The 22,530-nt window shown below is 47.4% G+C and overlaps 1 protein-coding gene across 1 annotated transcript; it reads left to right on the forward strand.

Moving 5' to 3' along the window:
* Positions 1-1,252: 1,252 nt before the first annotated feature.
* Positions 1,253-20,649, forward strand: LHX2 (LIM homeobox 2; the record flags this gene model as incomplete). The annotated part of the gene is made up of 5 exons (XM_080356020.1): positions 1,253-1,480; positions 4,150-4,352; positions 5,153-5,535; positions 13,550-13,755; positions 20,362-20,649. 5 exons carry the CDS (start codon positions 1,253-1,255, stop codon positions 20,647-20,649), a joined length of 1,308 nt encoding a protein of 435 aa, XP_080212146.1.
* Between the last annotated feature and the right edge of the window lie 1,881 nt (positions 20,650-22,530).

The raw sequence follows: 22,530 nt of genomic DNA on the forward strand, positions 1-22,530 counted from the left end.
GTGTAAACAAACTTTTGACCCCCTTCTCCCGCACTGGAGGCATTTCCCCGAGAGCCTCTGTGTTGCTCCGAGGCCGGGCCCGTCGCTGGCTGTCACCGGGCGCCAAGCGCAAACCCCCAACGGGCGGCGGTGCCGCCCCGGCCTTCAGCGCCCGCCTCAGGCACTCCCGAGGCCACGGAGCGCCCGCGCTGCGCCGGGGCCCAGGCCGCGGCAGCGCTCCGGTGCCCGGCCGGCCGGGGCGCGGGGGCCGGACCGGCGGGCTCGGTGGCGCCGGGCGCGCAGTGCGGGCGGGCAGGCCGGGCCGAGCCCCGCGCCGCCAGCCCCGAGCACATGCCGGCGGGCCCGGGCGCGGCGGCAGCCAATGGCGGCGGGGCAGGACATGATGTCAGAGGGGCTGTAGAAAAGGCGCGGAGCCTCGCGCGGCGCCCGGGCTGCAGTCGCGCCGCTCGCAGCACCGCTCGCAGCGCCGCTCGGCTCCGGGCGGCGGCTCCGGCCCCGCCGCTGCGCGTCCCCCCCGCCGCGCTGCCCCCCCGCCGCGCGGCCGCCCCGCCAGCAGCCGCCCCGGTCCCCGCCGCTTTAAGGAGAGAGGGAGGCCGCTGAGTGCCCGTCCCATCTGGTGCCCATCCAACTCTTCTTCCTTCCCCTTGGCTCTTTCTTTTCCCAATGAGCTCCAGCGGGCTGGGGGAGGAGCGGGGGAAGGAGCAAACTTTGCCCCTGAGCTGCTGCCGGTGCCAGCCCTCTGGACTGTGAGTGCGTACGGTGGGCATCCGCCCCATCCTCCTTGCAGCACCAGCCTTCTCTCCGCCTGCTGCAGCCTCCCTCTCCCTTGCTTTCCTCCTCTAAATTTCGCACAGTACGATGTAAGGGGCTTGTCGTTATTATTTTTTTAAATTTATTTCTCACCGAAGATGGTTTCATTTTTTATATTTCTATTACTTATTAATCCCTCCCAACGGTAAAGCTGCCCAGCCTTCAGCCAGCTGGGCCAGAGCATAACGCCTGGGACTGCACCTGGGGCAATGAGCCCGGCACTGAAGAAGCCTCCTAGAGGGATGTGCTGGGGCCGCGCAGCAGACTAGATCCAAGCCCCGAAGCTTACACCACCAGTTATCCCCTCTCTCTCATCCCTTCCGCCCGCCTTTTCTGCACCCCAGCCCCTCGAAACTTCGGATCAGTGCCTGCGCTGCGCTCCGACGATCTTTGCCGGGGTGAAAAGCCTGGAGCCGAAGGAGAGACGGGGCGGCCGTGCTAGATGCATGGGGGAGGGCTCCGGTTAATGCAAGTTCTGGGCTCCTGCAGGGACCCCAACAACTGTCAGCAGCAGCCGCCGCTCGGGGCATCCTCCTCTGCCTCCTCAGCGATGCTTTTCCACAGCCTGTCCGGCTCGGAGATGCACGGGGTCATCGACGAGATGGATCGAAGAACCAAAAGCGAAGCACCGGCCATCAGCTCGGCTATAGACAGGGGAGAGACCGAAACGGTAGGAGCGAAGGAATGGGGGATTCATTCAATCCCCTGAACATAACAAACCCCTCAAAGATACAGCTTTTCCCTTAAAATAACAGATCGGGGGGAAACGTATGCAAAATGCTAAATCAGAAGAAAATTAAGCATAAAGGCACCCCCAAAGATTAAATAAAACCGTGGGGAAAGGCATGAAACTGTTAATTATTAATAATATGCATAGTAATAGTAATGCTTGGGTGAAACGAACAGTACTGCTCTTGCGAGAAAACGGAAAGATAGACCAGCCTTTTGGTAGCGTCCAACAACTCCTTCCCTTCCCCCAGCCTGTCCGGCCTTCCAAAGTTTTTGGGAAGAGCAAAGTATGCTTTTGTACAGATAACATTGGCACAGCGAATTTTTTGTCTGCAGAATGGATACACAAACACCAAAGAATCCAATTCTGTGTTATTTTTCAGGTAGGATGTCTACAGTCAGGTGGAATTTATAGCATTTATTTTTTTTAAATGTGATTTACAAAAATATTTTTGGTATATGTGAACACTGGGTTTGCAAACATGGCAAACGGAACTAGAAGATACGTTTCAGAGAGGCGGATGGATGCAAATTTTTAGAACTTTCTCACTTTTTATCTTACATCTGCTGATGCGTAGCACTTTTATGTTAATACGTTTAGATAATAAAAAGACGCATCCTTCTAACGGGCGTTAAGCTAGCGAGGTGGAAGAGATTTCTGAAGTGTGCTAACTGACTCAACATTTTGTGTATACCACTTTTTTGTTACAAAATGATAATTCTGAAGTGAAATTATCCCGTACTCGGATTAAATGCTGTCTTGTAAGCTGATACAGGCATAGGCAAGAAACATATCTGTTTTCGGTTTTTAATACTTCATCAGTAAGTGTTATTTCTCTTAATGCTACGTAGAAATTTTCTTAAAGGTGACAGTGAGAGTGTTTAATCCTGAAATAGTGGCTGAAGAACACCCTTTATATTATAAAGCTGGAACGTGATTTCTAATCTAAACGGGTTTAGTTTTCTTTGGAAAAAGTTATTATTTCTCCGTGCAACTAAACAATAACAAATGACCTTTTTCTGGAATAAATATTGTGGCATGATACCTTTATATATCTATATATAATGTATATGCATACACATGTGTATGTAACAAATAGTGGGATAGAATACTGGATGGTTAGGTACCATTTCTGGAACTCAGAATATTTTCGTTACCGGAAAAGCAAAGCAGAAAAATCTTATTTCATTTAAAGTGAATTTACAAGAAACTACTTTGGTTATAAACGGATTCCTGATCGGAGTTCAGTTAGTGCCTGGAAGAAATAAGCTGTCGATGGACTGGTGTGGCAAACATGAAATGCAGTGCCCTCATTTTATTGATCTGTAGTTCTGATAGTGGGGATGGTGGAGCGCGAACAGCTCATGGCGATGGGATTTGGTGATTTCTGCAAGGACTGCATGAAAGCAGCCAGTCCAGCATGTGCTCAGAAAAATAGCTGTAGTTTCTTTCGATTCTTCCCTATTCTCTCTCTTTGCTTTTTGCTTTGCTCAAGGACTTAAGGCTCTAGAGGAGGTAAAAGTAAACAAACAACTTCTCCCCTCCGAATCAAAACGAACTGCGTGTTTGTCACAACTGTACAAAACCAATAATGCTTGTGTTTCCCTTGCACAAGAAGAGCCGTGCGGTGAGCTGCCGTGCGGAGCGGGCCCGGGCAGCGCGGACCCGCGGCGCGCTGCAGGCGCTGCACAACCCGCTCGCTCGGAGCCTCCTGCACCGCGATTTGCAGCTGGGGCTAAAATAAATCCGAGTGCTTCCACAGCTTCCGAGATTTTTCTGTCTTTATTTTTTTGGTAGTAGTTGACAGAATATATATTTATTTGTTTTTTGCAGGATTTCGATTGGATTGCGATTTGACACTAAACTATTAAATTATATAGGGGTTACATTTAGTTTTATTGCTTCCAAGTTTATCCCAGCATAATCTAAAGTGCTCTGTTGTTTTTTCCCCGCTTTCTTTCCGATACATTTCCCACTATTTCGTTTTCCTGATAAAACATTCTGCACGTCGGGTTTAGGAATGTATGTCTCCTCCACAGTTTTCTTTACTGATCCCTTTAGTGCTTTGGGTGGCAGCAGATTTGAATCCGTGTTGTTTGGAACCAGCTTGCAGGGAGAGCTGTGGCTGTAGCGCTGTGACTACTGGGGGGTTTGATCGTAATTCACTCGGAATTTTATAGCTGGGAAAATACACACATAGACACGCTCCACATAGACGCACTCACAGAGCATTAACTGTGCAGGCTCTCGGTATATCCATATTAATAAATCTGAAAATTAGCTATCTGCGATTTCCCTATTCTGTGATTATTGAACAGCATCTTTTCTTGTTCTGGGACTGGAAAGCGCCCCCTGAAAAATCCTGAGTCTTATCCGGACGCCTTCCACATAACCCAGGGTGTTTTTCTTCTTCTCTCGCCCTCCTCCTCCGGGAAGGTGGGATGCGGCGGGACCCCGGGGACCCCCCGCTCCTCTGCCCGCTCCGCTCTGCCGAGCCCGGCAAGGAGGAGGAGAAGGCGGCCCCGGCCGGGCAGGGGGAGGGGGGAGCCCAGCAGTGCACAAGAGTTTCTTCCTCTCGCTAACGGTCTGTAATTGTTTTCTCCCAGCAGACCATGCCTTCCATCAGCAGTGACCGGGCTGCCCTGTGCGCCGGCTGCGGGGGGAAAATCTCCGACCGTTATTACCTCCTGGCTGTGGATAAACAGTGGCATATGCGCTGCCTGAAGTGCTGTGAATGTAAACTCAACCTGGAGTCCGAGCTCACCTGCTTCAGCAAAGACGGCAGCATTTACTGCAAGGAGGATTACTACAGGTACAGCCTGCCTTCAGCCACCAGTCTGGGCTGGGGGGACCTGCTCGCGGCCCCCACGCTAAGCAAACCCCGTCCTGAATGGACTGCGGAGGGAATCCATGAGCACACGGTTCCCGTGGGACAGGCTGTGGGCTCCTGAAACCTCCCACTGGAGAGGGACAGTCCGGGTGGGGATGGGCCGCGTGTTTTCGGGCAGGGAGCATGGCCTGGGCACAGCTCACCCCGAGCCCGCTTGCGGCTGCTGGGGGCTTCAGCAGCCGGCCCCTCCCCAGGCGTCGTAGGCTGCGGAGGGAAATGAAACGGCCAAGGGGAGCTGAGCGTGTTTCCTGCCCTGAACAGATAGGGCACGGCACGGAGCGGCACCCTCACCCTCGGGAGGGGCTTGCCTTCCCCTCCAGTGTCCCTTCGGAGCGCTGAAGGGATGAGACTGAGCCCCGGGCACGCTGTCAGCTCAGCCCGCAGCGGGGCTGGTCCTCGCCCGGCCGCGGTGGCTCCTGCGCGGGCCCGGGCTGTAAATGGGTCCCAGAGCCACCTCCGGGGGCGCGGGGAGGTTTGCGGGACGGGGATCGGTGCGTTTTTCAGGTGGGGCAGGAACTGCGCTGCGAGGCGGGCAGCGCGATGGAGCCCCCGGGCTCCCGGCCCGTGATGCCCTCCGGGCCGGCGGGCAGCGCCCGGGGAGCGGAGCCGTTCCGCAAACATCCTGGCTTTGCGCCGCTGCCCCGGGCCCCGCAGCCGCTCTCCCGATGAAGGGGTGGGGGGATGCACCTCTCACCGTCTCTTCTGGCCATTCTGTTTTGCAGGAGGTTTTCGGTGCAGAGATGTGCGAGATGTCACCTGGGGATTTCTGCCTCCGAGATGGTCATGAGGGCCAGGGATTTGGTATATCACTTAAATTGCTTCACTTGCACCACTTGCAACAAGATGCTGACCACCGGCGATCACTTTGGCATGAAGGACAATCTGGTGTACTGCCGGCTCCATTTCGAGACTCTCATCCAGGGGGAGTACCAGGTGCATTTCAATCACGCGGATGTAGCCGCTGGGAAGGGCCCGGCACTGGGAGCGGGCTCTGCCAGCACTTTGGGACTGCCTTATTACAACGGCGTGGGGACTGTCCAGAAGGGGAGACCCAGGAAAAGGAAGAGCCCAGGGCCTGGGGCAGATCTGGCAGCCTACAACGCAGGTAAGAGACTCCCATCTTCCCCCAGAACGATTCAAAGGGTTTGTTTCTGTTCACTTCCAAAGGGGGATTTCCGTTTATTTTAGCTTAAACCGTTAATAATAGTTTAGCTGCAGCATAATTATTGAGATCAAGTGCTGTCAAACTGCAATTACAGAAGCTAATATGTTAGCATTTTTCACTTCAGCTGGAAATAAAATGTTTTGAAGCAAGGTCATCTGGTTAAGGAGGGGGAGAAGGGGGAGTGTAGCCTGAAATAAAATCTGGAAACCAGAGATTGTAAGTTAGCACTTCAGAGAGCTGTGAATTTTCTTTAGTAGCTACACTCAAGGGCTGCTGATGGGTGAATTATTCTGCCCTTGTCCTGAGCACTTGCACCTCAGAGTTTTGGAAGGAAAGAGAGGGCAAGGAAGTAAGAAAGTGGCTGTTTCCCAAGGAGCTGCTGGGGCTGCAGGGCTGGGGTGCGGGTGCCTGGGCAGGGGCTGCGGGCAGCAGGTGTCTGCAGGCGGCCTCGGCTCCGCTCGTACAGTGACAAGTTCGGCTGTAGTTTTGTTCACCAGATGAGACTCGGAGAAGAGTCGGGAAACTCGCAGCACCCCTGTTTTAACCACTCACCGCCCCGAGCCACAGCCCCTGCCCCTTAACCGACATGGGCAGGGAGAAGAAAGGGCGCAAAGCTGGCAGCAGCCCCCAGCCTGCACTCTGCAGAAATTCTCCCAGGCTCCCTGCATCGAGCGGCAAACTTTCTGATGTGTTTCCTCGTTTAACCTCCCAACCGCAGCACTGTGATTTTCCAGGCAAGGAAATTCCAGCAGTCTCCTGCTCCCCAGTCCCGGTGCTCCCCCTTCCCCTCTTCTTCGTCCATGTAACTGCCCGCCAGAACGGCTGTGATCACTGGGTATTCCAGCACTGCTCCTTGGAGCCAAGAGGAAAAAGTGTTTGAACAAAAGAAAATTCTTAGATCTTGATTTTATTAGAAGAATTCAAGGTGGAGGTGGGGTTTATTTCAGACCCGACTTCCCTAACCTGGGATCTCAGCCCTCCCATTAGACCCTGGAGACCAAAGTCGTTCACCTCTTTCCTTGTGCTGCTTCAGAATTGTCTGCGTTTCTCCACAGTTTCGAGCATGTTTCCCTTTTTAATCTGCGAAGTTTAGATATGTCCCACAGGGCCTATATTTGCCCTTAACATTTTTTGTGTGTTTTTCCGGAGAGGGCGTTAGGTAAAGGCCAAGTTCACTGCGGTTCGTTCCGACCCGCACCTCTGCGCCCGCGACTGTCCCGGCCGCGGCTCCGCGCTGCTGCGCTGGGCTCCGCGCTGCGCTGGGCTCCGCCTGCGCGGGGGAAGAGGCCGGGAAGGGGGAGGCCTGGAGGCAGCGCAGCGGCGGCGAGGGTGCAGCCGGTACTGGGCACCTTCCAGCACCGCCGGCTGCGGGTGCGGGGCAGGCGCTGGAGCCGGGAGGGTGAGTCTGCGGGGGGTTTGCGCCTAAAGACATAGCGACAAAATTGAGAGGTTTGCACTGAAAATGGCAGGGACAAAAGGCGCATCTCTAACTGGCAAACGCAGCTCAGGAACAAGATTCCCAGCGATTATTGGTTTAACTAATTGCTGAATAATTTGGAAATAGTGTAAAAATCAGTGGTTGTCCCAGTGGTGAAGGTCGATGAAAGGTATATGTAGTGTTTGCCCGAGGAACAGCTGAGCTTTAAAACATACATAAAATAAGCATCTTTCACGTTTAAAAACCTCTCATTTTCGGAGGGATTAGATTTTAATTGTCCTTCCGCTATCTCCCTGTGCAGGGCAGATGTTCAGATTCAAAGGACCTGTAAATCGAACCAGCCGCATCTGTCCTGGATGGGAGCACAGCCTGAGAAATCCTGCTGCTCCCTGACTTCCTAAATAAACCGTCTTTAATTCTCCTTTTAAAAATTCGTTTTCAAAATAATTGCCATCTGATTCTTTGGTCTTTTAAATTTTCGTTTAGATTCTGCAGCTGAAGCTTAAGAGATTTTCCTTGAGGAACCTTTAGCTTCTTTGTTCAAAGTATTTATCTACTTAACTATTTACTAAACCAATAATCGATTAATTTATACGATAATAAGTGCCATTGATCTTGGAAATCAGACCAGGTTGCCCGTTGATGTCAAATTTCACAAACTAGCAAATAATTGCACAGCCTTCGATTTTGCGCCTTTGAAGGGGAGACCTTTTAAGAGTGTGATAGTTTCTCTTTTTATTTGTAAGGGAGCTCCTTATTTCCTTCTCAGAAACGCACCAGAAATGCACAATATTGTCCTCTGAGGGGACCGGTTGCTGGTAATTTGTGTAGGATACTTGGTGCAGATAAACCTATACCCAGAGGCGGTGGGAAAAGGGGGACCCATAAACTTAGGGAGAGTTGAGACTGGAATTATTTCGTAAATTGCAGCAAATATTCCTCTGAAACACGAATTGGACTGACTTTTTTTTTTCCGACTTAAAGGAGAGTCTGTTTGCGCGGGGTGATGGGTTTAGATGTGGATGGAGCCTGACAAGTGGAAAGCAGCTTGGAAGGATGCTGAAACTTCAAAAAGCCTTTTTTTTTTTTTTTTAAAGAGTGTTCCTGTGATCATAATTTCTTCTTTCACTTGTTGGAATGGAGTTTGATGGGGTTTTTTTAGGTCAGTAAATCAATGGCTGAAAGCTTGCTGAACACAGAAGCACCTGTAAAGTATTCTGAATACTCCCTTTGTGAATTAGACCCCAAACCTCCCACAGCTTGCTATATTTTATTCAGTCGTATCTAGTCTGTCTTTAATATGAAGACACTAAAACATCCGCGAAAATGACAGAAGTGTTGAGCAAACTTTTGGCAGGACGAGCTGATAAAATACCCATAATCTGCGCAAACAGCGAAGATATTAAGAAATATTTCCCTCCTTTACTAGCAGGAAGATGTGTAGTGTTTCAGTAGGAAGGTGACTGCACACGGCCCGGGGTGGGGCTGGGGTGCTGGGGGTGCGGGGGCCTGTTTGCGGGGTGCGGGGGGCTGTTTGCGGGGTGCGGGAGTCGGCTGAAGCGCGGAGCCGCTCTCGGTCTGGTGCCCCCTCCCCGGCCCCGCTGCCCCGGCCGTGCGGAGCTCACCCGCCCAAAGGGATTTGGCAATGGTGTGGCTTCAACTCCCCCCGGAAAAATGGGAAAAGCCTGGAAAGTTTTGAAGAGCGAATTTCTCTTCCTCTCCTCGTTTCCCCTGGGACTAAAAGCTCAGAATAAGCTTTCCTGGGACTGCAGTTGCAGAACGAGTAAAAAGGAGTCGCAGCTGAAAAACGGATGTCTTGCAGCGATTTCCTAAGAAAAAACAGAGTAACAGAGTTCCCCCCCCCGCCCCGGTTCTCTCCCTCCTCCTCCTGTCCCCCCTCCGCCCTGGTCACCTTTCGGGTTCCCCCGGCCGCGGTGCATCTGGCCCCTCCCCGGGGGCAGGGGCTGGGGTCGGGGCTGGGGCAGGCGGAGGGGCCGGGGTCGGGGCAGGGCCAGGGAGCCGCCACTCTGCTCTTCCCAAAGGGCGAGCGGGTCCCGGGAGCGCTCCGTCCCTTCCCTCCGTCCCCGGGACGCTGCCGTGGCGCAGGGCCGGGGGTCCCTCGGGAAGAGCACGGGGAGGGAACCGATCGCGGCCCGGCCCTGCACCCGGCCCGGCGGGCAGCGAGGAGCCCGGCTGGGCTCGGCCGGGGCTGCCCGGGTTAATCGCGGCGCTCAGGGAATTACCGCACGCTCGCACCGGCTATTCAGCGCCATTCAGTTGGTTTAATTGAGGGGAAAAACCCTCCGCGGCTGGCTCCTCCCGCTCCGGCCCCTTTGTTCTCCCGCCCGCCGCAGCCCCGTTCCGGCCGCTCTCCCCCCGGAGGCACCGCGGCCGCGGGGGTTGCGCCCCGGCCCCGAGCAGCCCCGGGGGCAGCGGGACACGCAGCCCTGTTCTCCCAGGCGGCTGAGGAGGCCGGGGGAAAGAGGCCCCCTAATCCCAGCTCTCCTCTCGCATGGCTTTGTGGTGCTCAGCCTGGAAGACAGTCGCTCCTTAAGACAGGATTTATCTGCCTGTTCCTAGAAACACCTCTTGAAATTTCAAGGTTGAGGCAGTGCTTTTTGTGTCTGTTGCTCCAAAAGCTTGGCAGAAGTTCCCTCCTTTCAGTGCTGCCCGGCGCCTCGGAAGCAGCGAGGGGCACCTTGCCTGCTCCAAGTGCCGCAGCTTTGCCCCTTTTAATCCCAGTTGTGCTAAGGAGTTCAGGCATCTGCCTTCTCCAGGTGTTTTATTCCACCAGGGAGAAAGACTCTGTCTCTGTCCCTGTCCCGAGTGCCGTTCAGAGGGCTCTGTCTCACTTTTGTCCCCTTCAAGGATGTGGGTGCCACAAAGGCCTTTACACACTCCTGCCAAACAAGAGCTATGGCTGCACCCCTGCCTAGTCTAGTTAATCACAAGTTCCCTCTCCAGGCAGCAGAAGGTTAAAACACCCCCTTGACTCTTATTACAGAAAGAAAGGGGTGTATGTTCCTGAGCCACTGAATATGGAGAGCTGATGCATGCACCAAACATGTCTCTTGTTTCATCATTCTTTCAGAATCTGGATTAGTTTGCTTTCTTTTTGGGTAATTTAACATGTCAAACACAAGCTACTAACAAAAGTTCCCCCAATGGAAATTCTTTTTTCCCATCTTCTTCATGTGCCACGTACTTAACGACCTACTAAATACAAAGCACATGATTTGCCCCAAATCCCACTATGTGGGGGGATCTGGCGATCTGAGTGCGAAACAGTGCTCCCAAGTTTTCATCTTTAAATAGTATTTGTCACAAAGATAACAGCACATCCTCCTTTACACTCATGTTGCTGTACTATGCATTATTCTGCAGAGGATATTTTGGTCACCGATATGAAAATACACTGGTTTAATCTGAGTTTCTAGTGATGCTCTCTGTGGACATCACCATCTTGTGGCCAAGTGGCCGTGTGTACCGCGGTGCTCCGGTGGAGGCCGCAGGAGCCGGCCAGCGGTGGCTGGAGGGGGCTGGGGAGAGGCACCAGGGCCTTACAAGTGCTCCAGGCTCAAAAAAGATTGGGCACCACTTCAGAATTTGTTTTATCACAAAATAGGAATGAAACATTTGTTAATTTAAGGCTCCTCTACTTGACTGGAATTTCACCAGTTGTGTTTCTGAACTCCCAGCAGGAGCCCTAGATCCTGCAAGTGAATGGAAATCTTATGCACGGATAGTTCAACGATTCCTTTGGGAGATACACTGGGACACCACAAAGGAGCAGGGAAAACCAGAGGGTTGTGTGAGGAGCATGTACAGTGTTAGTCTTATGCCATGATGCCTTTTGCAGAAACTCCTCAGCTCTTAAAATCCCTACATGCTTACGCCCTTGGCCCATTCTGTGTATCTGGGCTTGCAATGCCCATGGACATTTCAAAGTCTGCGAGAGTTGCATATTATATATATTAGACCTAATATAAGAGAGTTTTGGAGGTGGTGCCAAGCACCACAACCAAATGTGAGAGGGGAATTGGCACTGACTAGCAACATTTGTGTTGTATCGGGTGGTGCCTGGGGGCACCAAAACCGCTTGTGCAAGACAGCGAACAGCAGACACCCCTGTGCACTTTCAAAATCGGTTCTGCAACTGTCTTCATAGAAAAGGACAATAGTTAGGCAGTCTCCAATGGTACATATTTACTGTCATTTTAATATTTTAATTTAGTACATGAGGAGGCAGAATCAGGAGAATCGTAAGTAAATTGTTCCTTGTCCAGTCAGGGCTTGTTGAAAGGCTGATGCCCTCGTTCCATTCTGGGAGGATTTCCTTGGATCCTGAATGTATTTCGTTCTCTATGGAACAGGTTCAAATCCAAGTGCTTGCAGCCCTGGGGTTTGCTTTGTTGCATATTAACACCCACAGCCCTCAGACGTGTTCTGATGCACTTCCTCCTGAGTCTCTGCCTCGTTATTTCGGGTGGGGTTTGAACGCATTTAAGATAACACACAGAGGTCTTTTCCATTACTAATATCTGAAAATCTGCAAGTAGATTTTAAAACCAAGTACTGCTCGGTTTTACATTTCCATAGCAGAATTTGCTATGAGCAATATAGTTTCAGTTATTCATCCCAGTGTTCTTGACATCAGGAGCTGTAGCTGTGAAGGAGACGGGAGCACATGGGATGACTCCAGTTTGGCAACGAGATTTCAGTTCTTAAACCAGAAAAGACGATTTTACTACATTCCATTCAGCTCCGTTAATACTGCGGTTTTACTGTCTCCTTTTATGCATCTTATACCTTCTAAATTCAGGTGCTTCCAGCCTTTCCACACCACAGGAAAACAAGGAAAAATGCTTCTTCATGCTAGAATTTGGCACAAGATGCTTGGATCTGGAAAGGATTTATACAAATGTACACACATGCTCGCACACACGCACACATACACACACGTTTATAACATGCAGTGCCAGTTTTTAAGCTGTTTTTTAGACTATAAGAGTACAGAAACACACAGGAAAGCTTGAGGCTTTGGACACTTTCTATGTATCTGTTACACAAACACTTTTGGTCTCGGATCTGCATTTTCACAGGCCTTGCTCTGTATGGTGCCATATCTTTTTAGAAGTTTTTGAAAAGCTGAAGTTTGCAAAGCAGCTACTGTACGTGCTTCCAAACTGCCATTGATAGCATCTGTATGTGTCTTGACGTATGAGGACGTATATTTTTAAAAAACATTTTTAATGCATGCCTTTCAGAATTTGTATGTTTTCAATAGGGCTGAAAACCTCTGATGGGTGACATGAGTTTAGACTATAAAGATACACATGGCTGTGAGAGGTACTCAGTTCTAATGAACCAGCAATAATGGCCAATTGAAAACAAATCTGTTTATGTCTTTAAGAAATTCACAAATAATTCTCATTTTAAAATACATTTTTCCCCTCGTTTTTGCATGCAACATAGAACAGAGGTACTAGTGATTTGTCATTACTTTTAACATAAACATTATCAGAAATTAAAAGGGACTTGTAGATATTGGAACTGAAAAAGTAAATTAAGTTTGTCGGAGTGAATTTTCAGTTACATCCCTGATTTTTTTAATGAATTTAACCCCAGTTCTTAATGTTATTTTAAAAGTTTTTCTATGGTTTACTGTATGCACAAATAAACCAGAAACTAGTTTTGCTCTATGAGATTATTTTGCTTGGCATTCAACATTTAATAGTACTTGATAATTACTATAATGTTCCTTGCTCCCAGAGCTCCTCCAGAGGCTTGATGGTTGATTTGTGCCAATGTATCAATCAGCGTCATTCAGTGATTTCCAAAGGATCTAACAGAATAGATTGTTCAAACTAGCATTTGCAAATACTTTATAAAAAAAGGAAATATAAACATATAAATAGTGAAAAAGATATTTTTCATTTGGCATGCCAGTGATACATTATATCAACAGTTTTATTTCTTTAACTAGTCCAATTATAGTAATAATTTGCTGTCTGGTACCCACAAACTTTATTTCTTTTATAGAGTTTCATTTAATGGTCTCTCTTGTACTCTATGGGATTTAGTTTGATGGAGGAAATAATTATAATTTTAACCGGTCTGTTCCATTGAGATTTGAGTGGCCTGTATTGTACGGCTCTCTTTGTAGGTTACAATGCAATTTGTAGTGATACAGAGCGCAGCAAAGCACTTTGCGGAGTTGAGGACAGTCCCTGTCCGAGAGCAGAACGTGGGGGGACAGCTGCGTGGAGATGGGGAGAGAAAAGGAAACAGAGCTGACATTTGAAAAGCCATAAAGAGGCAGGTGAGGGTCCTTGCAGGCTGGTTATTGTGAGGGAAAAATAGAAGATGCAGAAATGGAGGGGAAGGCAAGTAGGATTTGTACCAGTACAATACCCGCCATGGTATGTTATTTTAATTGCTGCACTCCGATGAACTGCAAACAATGTTGGTCACAGAGCAATAGATTTACACGCCTTTCCCTCTTGTTGCCTTAAGCTTTAAGCTGCAATGAAAACGATGGTGACCACCTGGATCGAGACCAGCAATACCCCAGCAATCAAAAAACAAAGCGCATGAGGACATCATTCAAACACCACCAGTTGCGGACAATGAAGTCGTACTTTGCTATTAACCACAATCCTGATGCCAAGGACTTGAAACAGCTAGCGCAGAAAACCGGCCTGACCAAAAGGGTTCTGCAGGTAAGAAGAGCAGTCTTTTCCTTGAAAAGTAAAGAAACCATCCATTTGAGATTTGAAATGCTGTGGATTTTGCTGATCTTCAGGCTTTTCTTAATCATTCCTCCCTTCTGTGAGACTTCAGTTACATCCTTGAGAGCATCAGAAAAGTGATTTCTTTTCAGTTTCCCAAAAGTAGATCACTTGGGTTCTCATTTTTTATGACAGTCGTGAAGATTGTGGCCCCGCTTGTTTTCCTGTAGTTAGTTAATTCTGGTGCGTATTTTAGCTTCCAATTTGCTGTAAGAAAAAGTGAATTATTTCAGTTAATGTGTTCACTGCAAATAGAGAGCTCTTAATTTAGAAATTACTGTCAATATTTGCCTTTAAAATAAATTAATCAGCAGTCAGGATGTATTTTGTCAGAACAAAGAGGATATAGTTTCTTTCATAATCGAAGTGGACATACATTTAATTTTTCAAAGATTATGTTTTTATTTGTAGTTTAGTAACTTAGAATGAGAGGAAATTGCATTTTAAAAGCACTTTTTCTCTGAAAGCTGGATTTTTCTTGCTTCGAGGACATGCACCCCATTTGAACTATTATGAGAAGCAAAGGAGAGAATATTAGTGGATTCAGCTACATTTTAATGTATAGTTCTCATTCAATAAGCCAATTTTAATGGGCACTTATCCAAATAAGTATACCTAGAGATACATTTGGGCATATAGGAGCCATAGCATTCCAGGATCTATTGCTGGAATTTTTAAACCAGGTCTTAACTGTAGTAAAATGGGTTTTTCCCTTCAGAGAGGCAGGCGGCACCGGGTCCTGCGGGCGCCTCCCGGGCAGCGCGGGCACATCCGCGGGCAAGGGGCAGGAACAGTGACAAAACCCAGGTTTGCTGGGGAGGTTCTGGACTTCCTAGCGTTCGTACTTAGCCGAAGAGGGAATAAAGGTTTTGTAGGTTTCCCAGTAAAAACTACTAATGAAAACCCGTACGTAATTACTGCTCTTTGCCACGTCCTCCATAGCTGGATTTTTTGGTTTTATGAGGCTGATTTGCAGGGGTGGAACAGATTCCTCCAAGATAACTCGTGCACATCCCAGTGCTTGCCATGGTGTCTCTCGTAGCAGCTCTCCTTTATCCACACACATGGGTGAAATAACTTTCTGCATTTGTCTACCCTTCTTTTGACACTTCTCCTTTATTTTACCCTCAGAGTTTAGACACTGCAGTAATAGCTATTCTGCCTGTTACAGTGTGCTCACACATGAAATACCTGAGAAATTTCACATAGTGCATTAAGAAATGAGTTCAGCATCTAGAAAGTGTCTTTCTCTTGATCATCTGTCTGCTCCCTCTCCTCACTCCAACTTTGTCCTGTGTCTCCTTTCACCGAATGGCTCTTTCCTTCCATTCTTTTCCAAGTTGTTGTCTCTTTTTCCTTCCATTTCAGGATGCATTTCCTTGGCCCCTCTGCGTCTCCATTGCACTTCAGTCCTTTCAGTTTCTCCATTGCTTCTGTTTGTGTCTGGGCTGCACTGCTGCATTGCATCTTGCACTTTTAAGGTGCTTAGTTGTTCCTTTTTTTATTTTTTTTTTTTTTTGGTGGCAGTCCCTTACAATTCCACTGAACTTATTTCATTGGTTTGGTAATTGGTGTTTCACTTGCTTTACTTTCATAGTTAAATACTCCTGCATGTCTGGGCTCCTTCAGCTGCAGAGGGGCGGGAGGTGATGGTGCTGGTGGGGTTTGCGCCCAGCGGATGGTGCTGGTGGAGGCACTTCAGGAAACTGACTCTGAGTGATGCTTTGTCTGGTGTCACCTGAGCTTTCCTGTCTGTTCTGAGCCCTCTCCACTCCCTACTCTTTTGGACTTTTTGTTTGAAAATTAATTTGGGCCATGAAAACGTTTTTAAAAAATATTTTAGAAGCTTTGTGCCCAATTGGTTCATCTCCAACCTGTGAGAAGTGATTTTTCAAGCACTGAAGTTCACCTACATGAGTTTCAGGGTTGCTCTTTGCTGGGGAAAACTCTTCCTGATGTTGGTTACTGAGACGGTGTCACTTGCTAATCCTCTTGAGAGGTTGACGTTCCGTCTGTGTCAGTTATTGAACACGAACTAATTCACTGACACTATTGAACTGAACAGGCATCGTTAGCACGAGTCTGTCGCACACCCGAAGGCGCCTGGGCTCCCACACGTCCCCGCACGCTCCCCATGTTGTTATCAGGCGTGTTTCTAAGTGGTTGTGTTTTCTGTGTGTTCAGATCTCAGTTCAGCTGATGGAGGGTTGTGGCTCTTTATATAGCATTAACAGAATATATTTGAATAGAAAATACCAGGCAGCAGATCAGGAGAATCAGATTCTCTTGTTCTGAAAGCAGAGTAGTTGCTGAACCCACGTAGCAGAGTTCCTAGAGATTCAGGAACAGCCATAGTGCCCGTACTGTATAGACAGTCCTACATAACACGGGATGCGGGTGCTTTCTTTGTAGATGAGCAGAGAATTTGACCATATTTTTAATGATCTGTGATGTTGGATTTGGAAGACCTGACTTTTCTCTTTGCTTTATATACATTTACTCATCAGCTACACATGGCCAGAAGTGGAATGTCATGGAAATGTAACATACTGCTTCATAAATTACATTTCCTTCAGTGGCTTTGTAATGCAGACTGTTCTCTGTAAGTAGCCATGATAGAAGCAGTTAGCCTATTTATATTTTTAACCCCTATTTTTATTATTTTCTTTCCCATTTAGTTTAATATTTGCAACTTAATTCGTATACCTCTTGTACTGCAGCCTGTTATTGTAAACTACCATTCCTAATTAAAGTGACCGACAAATTGTGCACTAACTACTTGGCATAAATGTTCCTCTTTTGAGAACTGATCTTTCTTTTTGTGAGTTTAGAAGGGAAGGTGTAGGCAGACAGCGCTAAGAAGAAGTACTTTGCTAGCTCTAGGTATGTGCCTGTTGTATCCCCAGGAGTCCGGAGCAGTTAATCCATGGCAAAAGCAGTTTAGGAACATAAAGCGGGTGTCCTGTACACTGCTCGTTCTTTCTTGAGCCACTCCCCAGTAAAGCTGCTGTGCAAACCCTACAGAGATCGCTGCGTCCACGCGGACTTGGCTAGCTCGGTTTCCAGCAGTCAGCAAGCGTGAACACTGTCACAGTCACGCGTGGGTACCTGCGCTATCTTTGGGTGAAGATTTGCTTTAGGATATCACACTGCAGACTCTTCACCGAGCCTGCGTTCATAAAATACCCCATAGTTCCCTTTTAACTGTGTGCTTACTAATTACAACAGGGTAATCAGAATGTGTGTGCAATGAGCGAACGTAGTTTGCTTTGTGGTGCAACATCTTTTATATCTTTGTTTCTCGCCAGTTAGTAAAATTCAGTAAACCTCACTGTCTCCAGGTAGCTGTGGGAATGAGCAAAACTGTGTTTAAAAACTTGCTTCTGGCACAAGCTATTCATAAAACTAACATATAACAGTTGTGACAATGGAGGTGTTACAAGCAAGAGTGTGAAGTTATCTAAGGTGATTAGATGATCTCATTCACCGCAGTATCCAAATCCCTTACAATACTTAGCGTATTTATTTTCAGTACCTCCCTGTCATATGGAGATGTTACTTTATTCCTGTTTTACTCAGTGCAGACAAAGAGTTAGCTGAGCAGATCACTGAAGAGCTGCTGTAATACTTGAAGTGCAGTAGCCATGACTCTGGCAGTCGCTGCGCCGTCCGGCACCCGGCCCCGCTAACCCGGCTGTGCCAGCATCCATGGTGGGGCTCGCAGCTGCTTTTCTCTTTCAGTGGGAGGTCTGGTCCATATTTTCATCTTTGATTCGAAATAGCTCAGCCTTACAATGATACAGTTGGACAGAAAAACAGTAAATACTTCCCCATTATTCCGTTTATCCCTCAGTACTGAAGACCAGATCCCTAATTGTGTAATTGATGTGAGAGAAGTCCTTCTGGAACAATTCTTTCGGTTGCATATGTTTGAGTTATTACTTCTGCACTTGGCTGAAGTGCCATTCCAGGTGCAGGGCCTGAGTGCCCTCTGAGCCTGGCCCCGCTGAGCCCAGCCCCGCTGTGGGGCAGCCCCACACACTCACAGGTACCAGCGGGGCGGCGCTGCCCCCCTGCAGCTCACACAACAGGAGCTTTAGTTCCTTCACTGCTCTTCAGCCCGAAATCTCTGCTGCATACTGTCACACCTTCAGTGCATGCCACAGGATCCCTATCGCCATAATTATGTTGTCCCTTTCTATCATCAAACAAGGCATTTTCAGAATTTCAATTAACAAATATTTACATATCTTTTCAGTAATAATAGGAATATTTATCACTGGACAATTTTAAAGCACTTTATAACCATTAACCTTAACAATATAGCAGCAAGGATGGAAGTGAAAGTAGTCATATAAGCTCTATTTTTAAATAATACCTACAAGATCATATAATATTTTCTATGTCTAACATGAATTATCACTACCAAAGAGAGAATGAACCATCTTATAGGTGCGGCTCCTGGAAGCAGCATGAATGGTCATTGGTGAGGGCAGCTGAGCACAGGTTTTCATATTTCATGGAAGATAAGGGCAACACATAAACACCAATAATCGTGCTCACTTGTCTTTACATATGACATGTTTCAAATCACAATCAGAAAAAATACTGAGCGCAGAGCAGAGACGCTGCTACTCAATGTGTCAGGCAAGAAGATCACATTCCTTTTTGCCTGGCTTTGGCCACATCGCTGCCCTTTAACAGGTTTATCACTATAATGGGCTGTGTTATAAAATCATGAGTGTATTTTTGCCGGTGCTAGTTTAGGAGAAGACTTTTGTTTTCTTGTCGTATATGAAACTCATAAATAGCCTTTAAGCTAACCGTTTTAGCAAAGGGAATGCCAGCATAAACTGTTTTAAAATCCTGAGCTTTCAGAAACAAGGGCCCGTAAGTGTGTGGTTTATGTATGGCCCACGAATGCAGCTCCTCTGGCCACTGCTACAGTTTGTGCCTGAGGATTATTTCTTGATGGAGAGAGGGTGAGAGAGAGGGTGCGCAGCCTAGCGACCTTTGGCTGGGGAGCATGCTTTCCAGAGAAGGAGTCAGAGCGTCAGTGCGGGAGCCTGGGGCTGGACCAGCCCCACAGGGGAACAAAACCAGGCAGAGGAAGCTCAGCTGAGACAAACTGATGAGTTCTGGGAGCGCAAAGAGAACGCCCTGCAGGACTGCTCCTGTGTACGGATCGCTCCTGTGATTGAAGCGGATCCTGAGGCAGGGGCCGTGCTGTTTCTGAGGCAGAGCCAGAATTGCTGTGCAGGTTGGTGTGGCCCCGTGAGCTCCACACCCTCGGTTTCCCTGTGCGTGCGATGGACACACTGTGCGGCCACGCAGATCCCTTCACTCGCCTAGTTCCTTTCTCCGGCAGACCCAGAGATGACAAGGCTCATTACATCTGGAATGGAAAGAATCAGCCCTGTTCCTTATAGCAGGTCAGTGTGAGGACTGCAGGGTCAGGATTGAGTCCATTGTAAAGCACGTAACAATGACAGAAGACCTGATAAATAAGCACAGTGAAATTTCAGCTGGTTTGTAGCAGTAGAAATACCTGTTATCAACATACACACATCATATTGGACACAGGATATTTAACGACAGTTTCAAATATAGTCAAAGTCAGATGCTGTACGTAGGTTTCATGCAAGTTTCACAAATACATTTTATTTTATGTAATTTCAAAGAAATCAGAAAAATACTTTATCTTTAAACAACACGTGCAGACAGTGGAGAGCATTATTAACCTGGACCTAAACACTGGCATTTAACTGAGAAGGATGAAGTCATGGCTTTAGCCTTTCACTCATAGGCAATAATCAAATAATGCAAGAAGTAGCAATCTTGGAAAAATTCCTGCATGTGGATATAATTTCTACTGAGATGACAGTTTTGAATGCAATGTAGATCCTTAATACCATCCAAGCCTCTGTTCCCAACATCATTCCAGTACTGAAAACATTTGAAAAAGCAGACTGGCGTAGGCCAAGGGAGCTGAAGCTTTTGAGAAAGAAGAGTGAGAGAAGAGTGAGCAAGAGGGACAATCCTTTAGAAAAGTGCCAGCGCTGCTGACACGGGGACGCGGGCGGCTCCCGGGACAGCACTCGCTCAGGGGGCTGTGGGGTCACCCGCGGCCCCGTGGGAGATGGACTTGAGATACGGGGGTGCTGAAACTCGGTATTTTATATTCGTCAGATGATGTCTGCCTCATCCAGACACGTGCTTCTGGGATTGAGGGCAATCGAGGATTCATGGGGCTGCCAAGTTTCTAAGCATCTTTATAGACAGCCTGCGCAGAAAGACCGAGTCCTTAGTCCCCTCCCATCCCAGGCAGACGGTTCGTACCGGATTGCAGGGGATGGAGACAGGAATGCTTTGCAGATGTGCAGAGGACGCTTCTCATGGCTGGGGCTACTTTTGTAACATGTTAGCGGTAAAAACATCTTCCACAATTCAAGTGTTGGTGAATTTGTGAGTATGCTTTTGCATTTTTGAAACAATGCAGCTGTTTAAATGCTACCCTGTTATATTAAACTATTTCAGGTTTGGTTTCAAAATGCTCGAGCCAAATTCAGACGGAACCTCTTACGTCAAGAAAACACAGGGGTGGATAAGACTTCAGACTCCACACTCCAAGCAGGGACCCCCTCAGGTCCTGCCTCAGAAATATCCAATGCCTCCATGAGCCCATCCAGCACTCCCACTACTTTAACGGACTTGACGAATCCCACCATGCCGACTGTGACGTCCGTCTTGACGGCAGTGCCCGGAAGTCTTGAGGTTCACGAATCTCGAAGTCCTTCACAGACTACTCTCACAAACCTTTTCTGATGACTCTTTCTTAATAATTTCTTTAAAAAAGAAATTATTCTTAGTTGAAATTCCAAGTGTATTTTAATAGAGGCTTTGAGCAACCGACTAACCACAATTAGGATCTCTCCTGAAAAACAGAAGGAAATGTAGTGTTCTGGTATTGCGGAGTATGGACTGAAGAATAACTTGGAAGATCTATTGCAACACAACATTTGTGTAACTGTACAGTTTTGTGGACTGAGCAAGGGAAACAGCAATTAATTTAAGTTGGCTAAAGCTTCTGTATTTTCAAAGACTGCCATGTGCCTTATGTACTGTTTTATCTACATACTTTGGATTCCATGTCCACTTCTCTCTTTTTCTCTCTGTATATTTATGACCAGGGCAAAAATGTTAAGAGTTTGTTACTTTGAATAGTCCTAAGCCTTTCATTGGTTGCTTTGTTGTTTTAGAATTTTAAGGTCAAAGACTGTTCGAATACCAGAATTTGTAAAATCTAACCAGTAATAAAACCACTTATGGAAACTACTTGGTAATGGCTGCAGTTACATTTAACACTAGTGTCACAATCAAGATAGGCTGATTGTATTTAAAGGGATTAGAAAACTGCACTTCGAGCACAGTATCTGCCTGGGATAAACTCTAAATACGATGCATATGTTCCTGCCGTTCCTGAAGTACGTACAGGCGAGAAAACCTTGCGCGGCCCAGCCTTCCCGACGTGGCACTGGCTGATCTCCCCCAGGAAAGACACAGAAGTATTTGGGGTTATTTTACAACACTGGAGGGCAAAATTGAGGCAAAAATATGTTTTATAAAGTCACAGCCTTACATTTTTTGTAATACTTTGAAGGAACCTAAAGCCAAGAAAGACTATAATATTACTGACACTAACAAACGTGGTTATTCCTTTAATGATCCTGGACCTTTCAGTACCATTGGATTCCTCCTCCCCAGAAATCCGTGCAGAATAGAACTCATTTTTTGAGTTTTTTTTCTATTGTTTTTATGATGCTTTTCTGTAATTAAAGAAATACCTCAAGAAAGTTTAAATATGTCTAAGAACAAGTACACACGATGCTGTTTGCCCAGTAGTTTTATAGATTTTGAGTGGTCTGTAAGATGCCTATGGTTGCTCCTTTTCAACCCCGCTCCTGTCAGTTCCTTTCAGTGGTATGTGGCCAGCTCTCTAAAACTAACCCGTCATCCCACTGGATCCAAATTGCTAAAAGATTATTCCAAAGAAACAGCAAGAGAGGTGCCAAGATTCACATCCTTCGCCCTCTCAGTGCATTGCGGATGATCTGGTAGGCCGGGCTCGTTGGGAACATGTTTTGGGTTTAAAAGTGCCACCTTTATGCAGCCTTCTCGGCTGCAAATCTGCCATTCTGTGCAAGCCAAATTCCTCCCGAGATCAGTGAGAGATCTCAGCGCACGAGGGCTGTGGGATAGGAACGCTGACATAATTAGGTCATTTATTAACCTTTTTTACACTTCAGGCTAAAAATCCCCACAGGTGAGTTATCTGAAAAGCAAGGTAGTCCTAAAATGATTGTAACTAGCTAAGGTCTGTGACAGGGATTATGTTCTGGCCACTAAAACCAATAGGCTGGCGTAGCTCACTGAGTTTATGCACAACAATGAAATATTTAAAAAGGTGATTTGGGTTGAATTAATAACTGTTACAGATTTGTCCAAGACATCTTTCCTCATAATATAAATGTCTAATAAGGAAACGGTGCTGGTTAGTGCACCGTGAAGGATGCACGTCCGTCTGTCAGACACCCAGACAGAGGTTCTGCTCTATGGGATGGTTTGTTCGTTGTCAATTACCTTGGAGATCTTTCTTTTACCTGCTTAGCTGGATCTTTTCTTAATTCAAAAGGCAATGTTGGTCCA

The sequence above is a fragment of the Nesoenas mayeri genome (genome assembly GCF_963082525.1).
Source record: "Nesoenas mayeri genome assembly, chromosome: 18".
Lineage (NCBI taxonomy): Eukaryota > Metazoa > Chordata > Aves > Columbiformes > Columbidae > Nesoenas > Nesoenas mayeri.